Raw genomic sequence first — 14,825 nt, 5'->3', positions numbered from 1 at the left:
ATATCTGCCCCTTGGCTATTCATCTATTGCTGCAGTAACCCGTGGTGATTGGTCTAGAAGAAATATTTCAATATCTTTATCATAAACACAGCATTTCGAAAATTACTTAAACAATTTTTCTATAATTGTGATATAAATTTAGGATGTCATGTAGCTTTAGGTTTAGCTTTAGGTAATTCTTTAGGTTTAGCTTTAGGTAATTCTCAAAGTTTCAAGAGAATAAAATGCTCACGATGGCAAAATAAAATTTGTTGGTTAATAAATAAATATAAATAGTTAAAAATAAATATTGGCTATCAAAAATAATAATTACTTTATTGTACTTTTATCTAGTCTTATTGATGGTTTGGCTAGAGAAGTTGAGGTTTAAAAGCCGCAGTTATTATACGTAATTATATATATTATAGTCATTATATAGTTATTTATATGTCATTTTATAGTACCATGAAAGAAACTTCTCATCAAGTTAGAGCTAGTAACATAGCTTGATAACAAAAATTGCATCTAGTAGACAGGGAAGTGACAGACGTTTTCACAAACTTTTTTGCTACTAAAATCTCACTAGGTGGCAAGAAGCATGCTAGAAAGGATTAAAATAAATAATTAAAATGATGCAGGATTAAAAAAAAAGCTGACAAAGGGTAAAGGAACTCATCTGTAAACCAATGTCCAGCTAGCTAGAGATGGTGTCTCAATGGCAAACATTGTTGTTGAAACCTGCCAAGAATAGTCATGGTTATAGGAGGTGGGAAACTACGATGACATATGTCCTCACTGGACATATGTCATCGTATGGTACATAGAGAGAAAAAATCAGATGTTTAACAGAGTGATTGTCAACATTTTGCACATTTGTAGACCACAGGAGACACATCTTTTGATAGACATTCAAGCAAGTAGAGTATTTCGTTAGTAAACTGAACCGAGACTATTTAGCAGCAAGCATATGAACTACAACGGTAAAATCAAACCCTGATAAGAATAATGAATACAAATCTTGATGAGGCAGAAATGTGATTCGTTGAAGCCATTGAGCCTAGCTACTACATGATAACCTGATAGAATGTTTATGTACAGTTTTAAACAAACTGCAAAACTCATTTAAAGGTTAGAGCAAGGACAATTACAAACTCTTTATTGGTTTTAACACATCGTGAAACCTGTGCCTCTATTTGTGATTTATTTTCATCAACAAAATTAGTTCAGCAAAAGAAAAAAGCTGGAGGAGTGATAAAGCCCATAATATGCAATAGCATAGCTATTCGTGGCGTTGGATTTAATCCAAACAATACTTTGTGACATCAGTACTGTACATTAAGGTACATGCAGCATCGTATCAAGCCTACGTTGTGTCATAAAATTTGAAATTAAGAGATCAGCGTTGTGTCATTATTTTCCTACTCAGTAGGCCCATTAAGACTGCTATCGGTCAGACAAATAGGCCTGTGGTCGCAATAACAAACAATAAAGCTGTATTGAGGCAGACAGTCTATAGCAAGAGCTGACAAGCATTATGCTGCTGAGGAAAATATGAAAATGTAAGTGTTCTTATATTTTTGTTTGAGTCGTTTCTATATGGTAAGTTAAACTAAAAAGCATAATTTTACTACTCATGAATACTTAAATATACTAACAAGAAACATTGCAAAATTGATTGTAGTAAGTCAATTCATTATTTACTACTAGACGTCTCTAGTTTTAACAAATTTTTAATTTTATCGTTTCACTTAATTATAATAAATCACAATGAACAGATAAAAGGGATGTAATAACAAGAAGTCTAGAGATTCGAGGTCAATAATAATAATGATTTATATCGTATGACATGTACGATTTTATGCAGAAACTATTAATCAAATGTTTTTGGACAAAAATTTCAACTTTAATTAGCTGAAAGCTTTAACTATAAGCAATGTGATTAGTTTAGATTTTCTCTGGTTGTTTTAGCTAGTAAATTAGATTAATGTCTACAATTAATGCTCACTTCTCACTTGTAGAAATTTAAAGTAAATGCATTGATCAATGTTCACTTTTGAATCTCAGAATCAAAGCTTCAAATTATTGGCTTGACCTATTTATGCTTTTGTTAATCAAGTGTTCATTTTGTAAGTTTTTAATCTTGATCTACCTAACTCCCAAATTGAAAGCTTACAGTAGATACATGTTAGAATAAAAACTTAGAATCAGTAGATTTAGTTTTTTAATGAGCCTTCATCAAAGTAGGTCACTTGTAAAATACAGTACGCTTATATCACACTTGTTTTATTGGTATATGGTGTTTATGTTTCTTAACTTGTGAAGCTGTAGTTCCAGCGTGAAAACTACCATGCATGGGATAGAAAGAGATGATTGTATGATGCACAAATTATAATAATGGCATTCTATTTTTTAGATCGGTCTAAAGTGTGCTGCAGAAGTGGGGAGATTAAAGACTTTCTAATTTGTAAAACCAGGTCTGTTGAGTATGGGCCATCATAACTACCGACAATACCCTAATAAGTTTTGCAACTATATGGATTTGTGTGGCAACTGTCTTCAACAGATGTGATATAAATTCCAAGTAACATTCAATAAGTTATCAAAAGATCCTAAAAGTTTAATATTTCAAGAAAATATGTTTTTTAAGAAAATGAGATGTAGAATATGGTATGAAAAGACAAAGAACGTCATGCCCCTACACCTGCTTGAACACAGCCAGAAGGACTTATAAGAGCAGAGTGGTGATCACTACCAACCTGCGTATGCAACATAGTGAGAGCTACATATCCTAGGACTAAAGACAAAGAGGAACACATAAATATAATAATATAATACATACAGAGTTTGAGTTTACTGCAGTAGAGTAATTTGTTCCATTATATGAGCTGAAAATATGTGAACGGCCACGTCTTTGATAGATGTTTTTAATGAAAACTTTGCTAAGATAAAAAAATTGTGGATTATAAAGATTATATAATAAAATAATAATGTTGAAGATAATGCGGAGCATGATTTGCAAAACATATTGAATACATCATAGCCCCGCTGCCGCCTGTGCCAAAATCTTGTCTGATAAATGGATTTAGGAAGTGTAACAGAGCTGTATTGACAGGGACTTTGAAATAGCATAACTCAAATCCAACAAACCAAATATTAAGAGCTACTCAAAAAATTTTATGCTACACACTACTAAGTGAAAACAGGTGAGTCCGCGCCACAAACCGCCAGGTGCAAGAATGGTTTTATTAACCCTTTGCAAAGAATCGGTGGGTGAATTGATTTCAACGAAATTGATGTTGTTTTGCGTTCGAAATTTTTGCCAACTCATAAAACCATTTGTTTTGTATTTGAATTAACTAATCGAATGTTAACAGTAAATTTTTGTCAGACAAGTTTATTTGTAGAGTTGAATTGGTCGAAAGTTGATTAGAAAGAAATTGATTTCATGTTTTGCATATTTGTTGAAATCAAAAAATTATTTGTTTTGTACTTTATCAACTAATCAAAACTGGTGAGTAAAACATTTTTTACAAATTGATACTAATAATGACTAGATGACCTTGACTATACATAAATTTTGTAACTGCCCTCCCAGAGACAACGTGGAGTTTCGAACGGGTGTCATTTGTTATATAATTTTATTTGCTGTTATAGACGTAGACACCGTAAAACTACAAATTATAATATGAAACATAAAGATAAAATAAAGCAAACAAGAATGCTATATGATAACAATAGTACATATAATATCAATATGACATCAAATGCTTAAAACAATATTTGAAGAATCTTAAAAAGTCAATATTGAATAAAAACATAAACTTATAATGAGTACATACCTCTATCACCTTATCCAGGAGAGAGTTAAAATGTGGTTGAGTAAATATGTATAAGTATGTCTCTCTGGGTGAATATTAAAAACAGTAATAGTAAGTGAACAGAAACAGAAATTCTGTACAACCTCATTCTCTGAGGTGTTAGACTGAAATGCCAAGAAAGATAAAACCTATGCTAAAAACAAAAAAGGAAAATGGTGATTCAGAGTATATTGCAACTGTGAGGACACGGTCAGCGGTTTGGAAAAGTAATGAACTCTATGTGGCTGTGGTAGTTGTTCCGGTGTAAAAGGCTCACTAATGTTCTTGTAATATGGGAGCATTTGGCAATTTTAAAAACAAGGTGATTAAAGCAGTGAGCACATTGGGTCATGACCTGACTGGCAGCAATGCGACAATAGACAAGCGGCCATTAATGGCAAGATAAAATTTTACAATGAACAAAGAACCTTACACTCCCACCTAAAATTTTCATCTTTATCTTAGCAAAGGTTATTATTCTGTCAGTTTTTAGTCATTTTCAGCTTCTATGAGTGTGATGACCTTCGAGACAGGTCGGACTAGATATTTACCAGAGTGGTGAGGGTTGTTACGGTTGCCTATGAGTATTCTTACAGATCTAATGTGCCCATCCGTTGAGCTAATGCATTCTGTGATTTTACCTCTAATCCACTGATTTCTATGTGCATTATCGTCTTTGATGATGACAATGTTGCCAATCTTTGCATCAGATTTTCCTGTAACCCATTTTTGGCGGGCCTGAAGGTAAGTCAGGTATTTATTTCGCCAACGTTTCCAAAATTCGTTGGCTAGAAACTGAACTGACCGCCAATGCTTTCGGCTATATATATCAGCATCACCGAACTCACTAGGCGGAGGCAGTATGATGTCTGACTTCATGGTCAGTAATTGATTAGGAGAAAGTGGTATGTCTTCCTCTGTGACAACGGAAAGAGGTCGTGAGTTTATGATGGCCATAGTTTCATAGAGTAGGGTTCGAAGAGCACTTGTGTTCAACCTCCCACTGTGACTTCTCATCAATGACTGTAGGACATTTTTGGCAGTTTTATCATCCGCTCCCAAGCACCGCCCATGTGGCTAGCATTGGGAGGGTTTAACTTAATTTCTAGGAGTCCTGCTCTGCTCAATTCTGGAATGGCACCAACAAAATTTGTCCCCTGGTCACACCAGATTTGCCGGATAGGACCACGAATAGCCATGACATTGCGTATACCATTAATAAATGCTGAGGTCGTTAGGTCATCCAGTAACTCAATGTGAACTGCTCGACTGGCAAGGCAGGTGATCATCAGGCCGTACCTCTTTAGCTCTGTTCTCCTGTCTTTTACTAGGAATGGTCCGAAGCAGTCAACTCCGCAATAGCTAAAAGGGGGCGACGACTCGGATCTTTCTTGTGGTAGAGAGGACATCTGGGGAATAACTGGTTTTGCGCGATGTAGCCGGCAGATCACACATTTGTGAATTAAAGAAGCGACTAAAGCTCTGGCTCCAACAATCCAGTAGCCTGAGGATCTCATTTTAGCAAGAGTGAGTCCTCTTCCCTGATGGGCTACTTGCTCATGGAAATGTAGAAGAATGATTCGAGTGAAGTGGCTATCCTTTGGAAGGATTATTGGGTGCTTCTGTTTGTAATCTAGACTGGTACTATGTTTGAGGCGACCTCCAACTCTCATAACTCCACTTTCATCAAGAAAGGGATTCAAGTTGAAAATCTTACTGCCTCGACTAATTTGCTTTGGAGTCAGCATGGATCCAAGTTCAGGGAAATGTTCCTGCTGAGAAGATTTGACAAGGTAGGTGATTGCTGCATTGGAATCAAGTGACTTCCTTTTCAAAGAGTTTTGTTTGCTGAAGAAAACATTGGCTATTTTGACAGCCCTTGTCCAAGAGGAACAGGCATGAAGCGCTTGATAGAGCGTCCTATGAGGAGGGTTATGCACAGTAGTTGCCAATGACTTGACCTCGGGGTCCTCAGAGCTAACTTGAGGTGTCACCTGCTGAGGAATGACCAGCGGCTCATGGTGGAGAAATTCTGGGCCAGTGAACCAAGTGCATGAGGGTTTCGTTAACTGGTGTACTGTAAGCCCTCTAGAGGCATGGTCAGCAGGGTTGATAGAAGTAGGTATATAGAACCATCCTTCCACATCAGTAAGTTCCCTTATCTGTTGAATCCGGTTGGTAACATAAACATGGAATTTCTTAGAAGTGTTTTTTAGATATCCCAAAACGATTTGGGAATCTGTCCAGAATACTTCTGAAACTTCCATATCTAGTTCTAATTTGATGAGCTTAGCTGTCTGGGCTGCTGTTACTGCAGCCTGGAGTTCTAGACGAGGGATAGTAGTAGGCTTAAGTGGTGCTACGCAAGCTTTGCTCATGAGAAGAGAGCAATAGACTCGGTCACTTGCATTCACGAGTCGTAAGTAGCTTACTGATCCGTAACCAGAAGTACTTGCATCACAGAAGTGATGAATCTCTGCGGTTTTGATTGCACCAAAGTTGGCTGGCTTGTAGCACCTACTGATGTTTACAGTTGACAGGTCTGGCAATGAAGATTTCCAGTCCTCCCACCGTGTCAATATTTCATCGTTCAAAGGACTATCCCAAGCTGCTGACATCTTACACATGTCTTGGAGGATGTTCTTACCTTGGAGAATGAATGGTGACAGGTAGCCAAGAGGATCGTAGATGGATGCTATCGTGGATAGTACACCTCTACGGGTGTTAGGGCCTGCTTTTAGATCTGAACTGAATTGAAAACTATCCGTTTTCAGTGACCAGATGAGTCCCAATGTCCTTTCAAGAGGCTGGAAAGTTATATCTGGTTCTAGTAGTTGAATGTCTTGTAGGTTCCTCTCAGACTCTGGGAGAGCTTGGAGAAAGTCGGCAGAGTTTGAGGAAAATTTGTGCAACCGCAGATTCCCTTCTTTGCAGATGGCTATGGCGTCATGTACCATTGCTTTAGCTGCCTCACTGTCTGGCACGCTGGTGAGGCCATCATCGACATAGAAGTCTTTCTTTATGAAATGCTTAGCGGAATCATTCTCATTAAGACTCATGTTGCATAAGGCCCTTAAGCCAAATGTGGCACAGGCTGGAGAAGAGGTAGCTCCAAAAAGGTGCACCTTCATTCTATGAACTACAATATCACCTTAAGAGTCAAACCACAAAAACCTTAGGAAGTCTTTGTGTCTGTCAACAACACGGAACTGATGAAACATACGACTGATGTCACATGCCAGTACTACTTGTTCTTTACGAAACCTCAAAAGAATGCCTATCAGGCTGTTAAGTTGATCTGGTCCTTCAAGAAGGTGATCATTGAGACACATGCCTCCCACCTTGGCTGATCCATCGAAGACAACCCTGATCTTGTCAGGCTTTTTCGGATGGTACACACCAAAGTGGGGAACGTACCATGACTTTGGATTCTCTACTTCAGATTCAGGGACCAGCTCAGCATCGCCTAGTGAAATGATGTCTTTCATGAAAGCGTAATAATGTTCCTTGAATGTTGGGTTGGTGAACTTTTTCTGAAGCAACTTGAATCGATTCATTGCCATGGATTTCGAATTGTTGTGCCTGCTAGGTTCACATTTAATTGGTAATGGCATAGTGATGTAACCATCACTGTCTTTGTGAACTTGTTCTTTCATTGTCTTTAGGAAGCTTATATCTTCAATTGAAAGTGTTTTAGTTTTATCTGAAATTGTGCTTTCAAAGTCTGAGCTTAATATTTTAAGTATCCTCTTTTCAAGATCATCATCGTGTGTTTCAGGTTTTACCCTGAATGCAATGTTTGATCTGCTCAATGGGGCAGCAACAGATCTATTCACTACAATATCCACATGATTAGCTACGACCTTTTGGATGGTTTCTGATGTGATATTACCCATTAGAGTCCATCCTAAATCGGTCAGTCTTGCAAAGGGCTCACGATCACCTTTTGCGATGTCTTGCCTAGAAATGAACACTTGAGGTAGATTACTACCAATAAGAAGCCCGAGTTCTAACTTGTTGCCTTCCTCTACAGATATCAGTTCTTTGGCCAAGTGTTGCAGATGAGGCCAGTCTTGAACGGACATAGAATTGGGAATGTCATCAGAATTACTTGGTATCTTAGATTGACTGATGCATATTGGTAGCTTGAGAACTTTTTGTCTGCGGTAACCACGTACCAGAAGCCCAGGTGCAGCTTCCTTTACAGACTTCGTTTCTTCCGTGTTTGTTAGTGTACTTATGTTCATGTTCTGTGTGATTGTCTTGGCATGTAACTTATTGAGAGTGCTTTGTGTGATAAAGGTGTGGCTAGATCCTGAGTCTAAAAGAGCATAGACTAGGATTTCATTTTGAGGATTATCTGATGTGGAAATATAGACGGGTATGGTCCATGACATAACTTGCGCTGGTTTGTGCATTTTGTCAGTGCATTGGCGCGCAGCAGCTTTCTCTTCATTACTGATTTTGCTTTGCTTTAAATTGTTTTGATTGCCAGAAGCGTGGTTTTGCATTTCTGAAGCAGATTTGGCTGTATCATTTGTGTGCATATAATGCTCGTGAAACATTGTGAGATGTTGTTTTTCACAGTTAGCCTTTTTTCACTTTGCTGGATGTTTGCATTCTTTCATTTTGTGGTTTGGCTTTGCACATGCAAAGCAGAGTTTATGTTCATGAAATAGCTTTTCAATTTCACTGTGTGGTAGCTTGCCTAATTTGAAGCATTCACATATGGTATGATTGTCTTTTTTGCAATAAAGCATAGATACTTTATGCGTTTGAGTTGATTTTTGTTTTCAATGGATTTTGTGGCGCTTGCTGGGTTTCTAGAGGTTTTGCTCTCAAATGTTGTAGAGTCTTTTGTTTCACTTGCTAGAAGCATAGTTGCCCTTTTGTCTGGCTTTTTGGCTTGATTATCCTTCTTGATCTTAGCAGACTTTTCTTTGTGGTTCTGAATGGTTTTTGTCAGAGGGTTTTTGGCCACATCACATTCGTCTGACAAGAATGTTATGAAGTCTTTCAAAGGAGGAAACTTTCCATAATGTTTCTCGAGCTTGGTAGCCTTTGTCGCCCACTTTTGTGCAATCTGATGTGGAAGTTTGAGGATCAACTGCTTATTTGCAGCCTTTGAGTTCAAGTCTAGTTCAGTGGAAATACAGCCAACAACAGACTCAAGAAACTCTACAAAATCCTCTAGTTTCTCACCATCACCTGACTTGATTGCTGGCCAGCTAGTTAATTTTTCTTCATAGGCTTCAGCAATTATTTCAGGTCTTCCAAATCTCTTATCGAGCTTCGCCTAAGCGGCTTGGTAGGCATCCTCTGTCTTATGCCTCCAGTAACCCTCTACTGTTTTTAATGCTCTGCTATCCACGTACTGCCGCAGCTTTAGCCACTTTTGACCTGGTGTAACCTTTGAGAGGTCAAATGCTTCCTCAAATGCCGCCTTCCAGTCATGGTACTGGAGGGGATCACCATGAAACATTGGGGGTTCCGATGGTCGCTGGCGTACAGTATTTATGGCATCTGCTAAAGTTTCAGCAAATACCTCGTGGTTGGGACTGATTGTGACTGGGGTGAGAGTAGCTGGTTGAATTGACTGGTGTCTAGTATCATATCTATGGGACGTGTCTGCTATAACACCTGGAAGCTTAGCAAGAGAGTGTGTGTCGGGTTGTGCGTTCTTTGCTGTGGTGTACTCATTCGGACTGAACCTGTCATGACTTGGCCTTAGGAGCTCTTCGGATTTGAAACGATATTTTTGTGGGTTTGAAAGTGGCGCTGGCTGTTGCTCAGATACATATCTAAGAACGTGTGCACTGACAGGTGAAACTGAAGCTCGTTCATGCGACTGCGTAACTGGATGTGATGCTGCAGCATTTCCAGTTGAAACAGCGATGGGTTGATTATTTATTGAGGATGGGTGAAATAATGATCCAACACCATCTTCAAGCGCTTGTGTTATCACAAGCTGTTTTGCCTCTTTGCCCTCTATTTCAGCTTGCATTTTGTGTTGCTGAATGGCTTGCGACATTTGCTGTGCCTTCATTTCCAGCTCTTGCGTTTCTCTTGCAGCTGCTAAACTTTTCTTCATAGCAGCAAGGTTAGCAGATGTTTCAAGCTGCATACGACGCATGCTAGAGCTTGCCCTAGAGCTCACAGAATTGTATGACTTAGACTTAGCTTTCGAAATGTGTGTTTGAGTAGTTGAAGGCGCAGGCTCAGTAATTGAGAGTTCATGACTACGAAAAGCTAGTTGGTTAGCTGGTGATTGAATTGAGTGAGGACTGTTGGTAGTTGGGATGTCAACCAATAAACTAAGTGATGCAACACTCTCACTCCTTCCACATTGTTTGCTCATTCGTTCCAAAACTTGAGCTGCTAGATGTTCAATATCTGCTAATACTTGGTCTACTTGATTAACTAATCTTCTATCTGGCTCGATCTCTCTAAGCATGCTCCGCCACTGATCATGTGTTTGTTTTATGGTTTTTCTTTCATGTTCTAATTGTGCTTGGCATCCTGCCAATTGGTCATAACTCAAATGTTCTGATACAAGATCGTTTATTAGCGATTTGTGAAAGAAACTGCAATTTTCAATGATTTGAAGTATCTGTTTAGCAACATTACCAATTGCAGTCCTACTAAACTTCTGAGGTTCAACTTCAGTTGCAACATGTTCAATATTCATTTCTGGTTGAATTGTGCAATCAAAGTCTTCAGTAATTTTAGCAGCACTTGCACCTGTGGTTTGTTCAAGTACTAGATCTACGCTATGAAAATCTTCATTGTGATCAGATAAACTACCTTTCTTAGACATGGTTGAGTTAGGACAACGTCAACTGACTTGTCAGTGTTGCAAATGAGCAATTCAAACAAGTTGCAAAGAGAAGATAATTTCTAATTTGAGTAGGGTGTAAGGTTTCAGTGCACAAGGTGATTTTGTAAACAGGGCTAAATGTTTTACAGTCTTATCCACTGTCAATAATTTCAGCAAGGCTGTCTACCCTCATGCACACCGCCAAGAACCCCTTGAAAGCAAATCTGCTCTGCTAATAAAATGAAAACAGATGTCTTAACCACAGCTTATCCAATTCGAGTTAGATATTTGCTTGACCGCTGATGTCGTCACAATTGCAATTGCTCTGTTACAATTGTTCAAAATTCAAATTTTTGCATACAAATATACCGTAAAGACAAGATTTTCTCCAACTATTCAAATTGAGTATTCAAACTCAAATTAAACAAGTTTCTGTAAGCAATTATACCTATTTATAAAGTCAAAATTCTGAGTAAAGGAATCAAACAGTGTTAAACAACTTATCTAATGAGAAGGAGATGTAGCTGCTGGCTCTGTCTCTAAGCTCTGGCTTCTTGGCTGCTGGCTTATTGTCGGACTGGCTCTGGCACTATCTTTTCTTCTTTGCGTTAGACGTTGGATACTGTGGCGTAGGATTCTCGTGTACTTCTAGTGCAAATTTTTGTAGACTTATTATAGGTTCAGCTACAGAGTGTTCGATTTGATTTTGAGTTTAGGAGGTCTGACTTTCGGTAGTTGAAATGTCTGTTTACTTTGTAATTTACTTCTTTCAAACTTAATGTTAGTGGCAGATAGTTGCGTATGGAATTGTCTGTATATGATGATTTGTTGACTTCTTCAATTGGTCAAAATAATCCGTTGATAAATGTCCGTATATCTGTATAACTTCATTGTTGTTCAGAAGTAGAAAGATTCTTTTTGGTTGGCAGAATCTTATTATTGACTTCTACAGCGGAGTTTCACTGAGAGTCAGTTTTACTAGGCAGCGCTTCACAAGGGTAGAGTTTTACTGTAACTGCCCTCCCAGAGACAATGTGGAGTTTCGAACGGGTGTCATTTGTTATATAATTTTATTTGCTGTTATAGACGTAGACACCGTAAAACTACAAATTATAATATGAAACATAAAGATAAAATAAAGCAAACAAGAATGCTATATGATAACAATAGTACATATAATATCAATATGACATCAAATGTTTAAAACAACATTTGAAGAATCTTAAAAAGTCAATATTGAATAAAAACATAAACTTATAATGAGTACATACCTCTATCACCTTATCCAGGAGAGAGTTAAAATGTAGTTGAGTAAATATGTATAAGTATGTCTCTCTGGGTGAATATTAAAAACAATAATAGTAAGTGAACAGAAACAGAAATTCTGTACAACCTCATTCTCTGAGGTGTTAGACTGAAATGCCAAGAAAGATAAAACCTATGCTAAAAACAAAAAAGGAAAATGGTGATTCAGAGTATATTGCAACTGTGAGGACACGGTCAGCGGTTTGGAAAAGTAATAAACTCTATGTGGCTGTGGTAGTTGTTTCGGTGTAAAAGGCTCACTAATGTTCTTGTAATATGGGAGCATTTGGCAATTTTAAAAACAAGGTGATTAAAGCAGTGAGCACATTGGGTCATGACCTGACTGGCAGCAATGCGACAATAGACAAGCGGCCATCAATGGCAAAATAAAATTTTACAATGAACAAAGAACCTTACAAATTTTGATGCAGTTAGTTTCACCATATATTTGAAAATAATCACAGCATTCAGAAGAAACAAATGGGACAGATTATTATCATTACCTTATTTGGAATATTTGAGACACGTAGATAGTGATAAATATATATATATATTTATATATACTACTGAATGCTCCGGAGCTGCTCGAATAATAAAAAAAACCTTTGCACAGAAGATCTATTTTTATTTAACATATGACAACATTTGCCATTCTAACTTTCCAACTTCATGAGAAAAGTGTTTTGTGTAATTTAAATAACTTAAGAGAAGAAATGAAACAACCGTATGAGTTTTTCAAACTTCTTCAAACAACTGTAACTTTCAAAGATCTGACCAAAAAAAAGTTTTGTGCAGATCAAATAAGTTAAGAAACAAAATAAAACAAATATAAAAATGTTTAAATGTAAATGTGAAATAATTAGCAAGTAGTAGCTAATTTAAATCTGCTTTGCTACGGCTACAATGAAAGCTGGTTTAGTAATGATACAATTAATATGAACTGAGAAAACAAAATGAAAATTCTGATTTTGCTGACCTAATAATAACAGTTCATACATAACAATGTGTGTGTATAAAAAAGGTTACTGATCCACCAGAAGCTATCCATCAAAACTTTGAATACGATGATACTGGTACCTTTTGATACCCGTACAAATTTAAAAATGAGATCTGGTACTGCGTTTGTTTGACTGAACAGCGAGATAATGTCGAAGCTTTACCACAGAGATGATATAAGAATTGGCCTGGACCACAGATATAGTAATTGAACTTTCCGGAAAATATTTCTTAATAGGGGCATAGTAACATGTGGCCGCATTGGTAAAATTATCAGTGTGCGCTATAGCTATATCTATGGCCGGAATGACAAACATACTTTGAGAAATATATATATATATATATATATTATAAAAAGCAAAAAGCAGCTAGTAGCACTCTCGGCATGACTGAAGCGGTACACCAAAGAGCGGGATAACAAGAGAATGAACAAACTGTTCATCAATAATCCATCTAGAGTGTATTTCCAGTTCAAAGGTGAACTGCAGAGGCCAATGTCTGAGCCTCCCCGATCTAGCACTTCAAAGTTCTGGAAGGACATCTGGGAGAAAGAGACTACTCATAACACCACTGCAAAATGGCTGAAGAGGCTTAAAGAGAGCCATCAACACAGTGTGGCCCAGCAAGGACTCACCATCAGCAAAGAGGGCATCAAGTGCAGAGTGCAGCGTATGAAGAACTGGGCAGCACCTGGCCATGACATGATTCAAGCCTTCTGGTTAAAGAAATTGGCATCACTTCACACTAGAATGGCTAAGCAGATGGAATGCCTAATAGAACAAGGTGACCATCCAGAATGGCTGACCAAAGGACGAACTGTACTTCGGATAAAAGATCCAAAGCAGGGGCCGATTCCTAAAAACTATCGACCAATAACGTGCTTGCCCACCACTTGGAAACTGCTCTCAGGAATAGTTGCAGACAAACTGGAAGAGCACATGAGTCACTATATGACCAGTGCTCAGAAAGGAATTGGGCGCAACACCCGAGGAGCTAAACATCAGTTACTGGTGGATCGGACGGTCTGTCAGGACAGCAGGAGAAGGCAAACCAATCTTGCCATGGCTTGGATCGACTACAAAAAGGCCTATGACTCAATTTCCCATAGTTGGATACTTGAGTGCCTCAGTATGTACAATGTTCACCCTGCTCTTGTGGCATTCATCAAGATGTCAATGACCTGGATAATAAAATGGACTGAGGAAGCCATCAAAGAAACAGATATAGCAACTCGTAAACTGCTGACCATGCATGGAGCACACCACCCAAAATCTGATACTGCTAGATTGTATCTTGATAGGAAAGACGGCGGTAGGGGACTCAAAAGTGTACAGCAGACAGTGAAAGAAGAGGAGCAAAGCATCAAAGCATATGCAGCTTCCATGGCCATCTCAGATTAGTTGCTAGCTGAATTTCAATCGGCTGCTCTTACAATGGACCTACGCCCTGATGATGAGGAAATTGACTGGCATACGAAACCTCTTCATGGTGCTTACCACCAACAAATATCTAAGGTTGGCGATCTTCACCAGACATATATGTGGCTGAACAAAGGAAACCTAACGGCCAATACAGAGTCGCTAATTATGGCAGCCCAGGAGCAAGTGCTCCCAACAAGGCAACTCCAAACCAAAATCTATCACACTAGAGACGATCCTAGATGCAGACTGTGCAAAGATGCACCTGAGACCATCCAACACATCATCAGTGGATGCAAGCAGCTAGCAGGGAACGCATACACTGAGCGGCATAATCATGTCGCAGGTGTTGTGTATAGAAGTCTATGTGATGAGTATGGCCTTAATAAACCACAACACTGGTGGGAAGCTCCTGGTAAGGTCAATGAAAATGACCGAGCTAAGATCCTCTGA

The 14,825-nt window shown here is 38.3% G+C and overlaps 2 protein-coding genes across 2 annotated transcripts; both read right to left on the bottom strand.

Annotated features, from left to right (window-relative positions):
• Window positions 1-4,852: 4,852 nt before the first annotated feature.
• On the bottom strand, window positions 4,853-6,967 carry LOC137408029 (uncharacterized). The gene has a single exon (XM_068094418.1). It carries the CDS (start codon window positions 6,965-6,967, stop codon window positions 4,853-4,855), a length of 2,115 nt encoding a protein of 704 aa, XP_067950519.1.
• A 21-nt stretch (window positions 6,968-6,988) lies between these two features.
• Window positions 6,989-8,401, bottom strand: LOC137408028 (uncharacterized). The gene has a single exon (XM_068094417.1). It carries the CDS (start codon window positions 8,399-8,401, stop codon window positions 6,989-6,991), a length of 1,413 nt encoding a protein of 470 aa, XP_067950518.1.
• Window positions 8,402-14,825: the final 6,424 nt, after the last annotated feature.

The sequence above is a fragment of the Watersipora subatra genome, chromosome 11 (genome assembly GCF_963576615.1).
Source record: "Watersipora subatra chromosome 11, tzWatSuba1.1, whole genome shotgun sequence".
Classification (NCBI taxonomy): domain Eukaryota; kingdom Metazoa; phylum Bryozoa; class Gymnolaemata; order Cheilostomatida; family Watersiporidae; genus Watersipora; species Watersipora subatra.
This window is presented reverse-complemented; position numbering and strand designations above follow the sequence as displayed.

What these genes read in the sequence shown, in the direction of transcription:
- LOC137408029 (XM_068094418.1), bottom strand. Translation starts at nt 6,967, where the DNA reads ATGAAGGTGCACCTTTTTGGAGCTACCTCTTCTCCAGCCTGTGCCACA.
- LOC137408028 (XM_068094417.1), bottom strand. Translation starts at nt 8,401, where the DNA reads ATGTTTCACGAGCATTATATGCACACAAATGATACAGCCAAATCTGCT.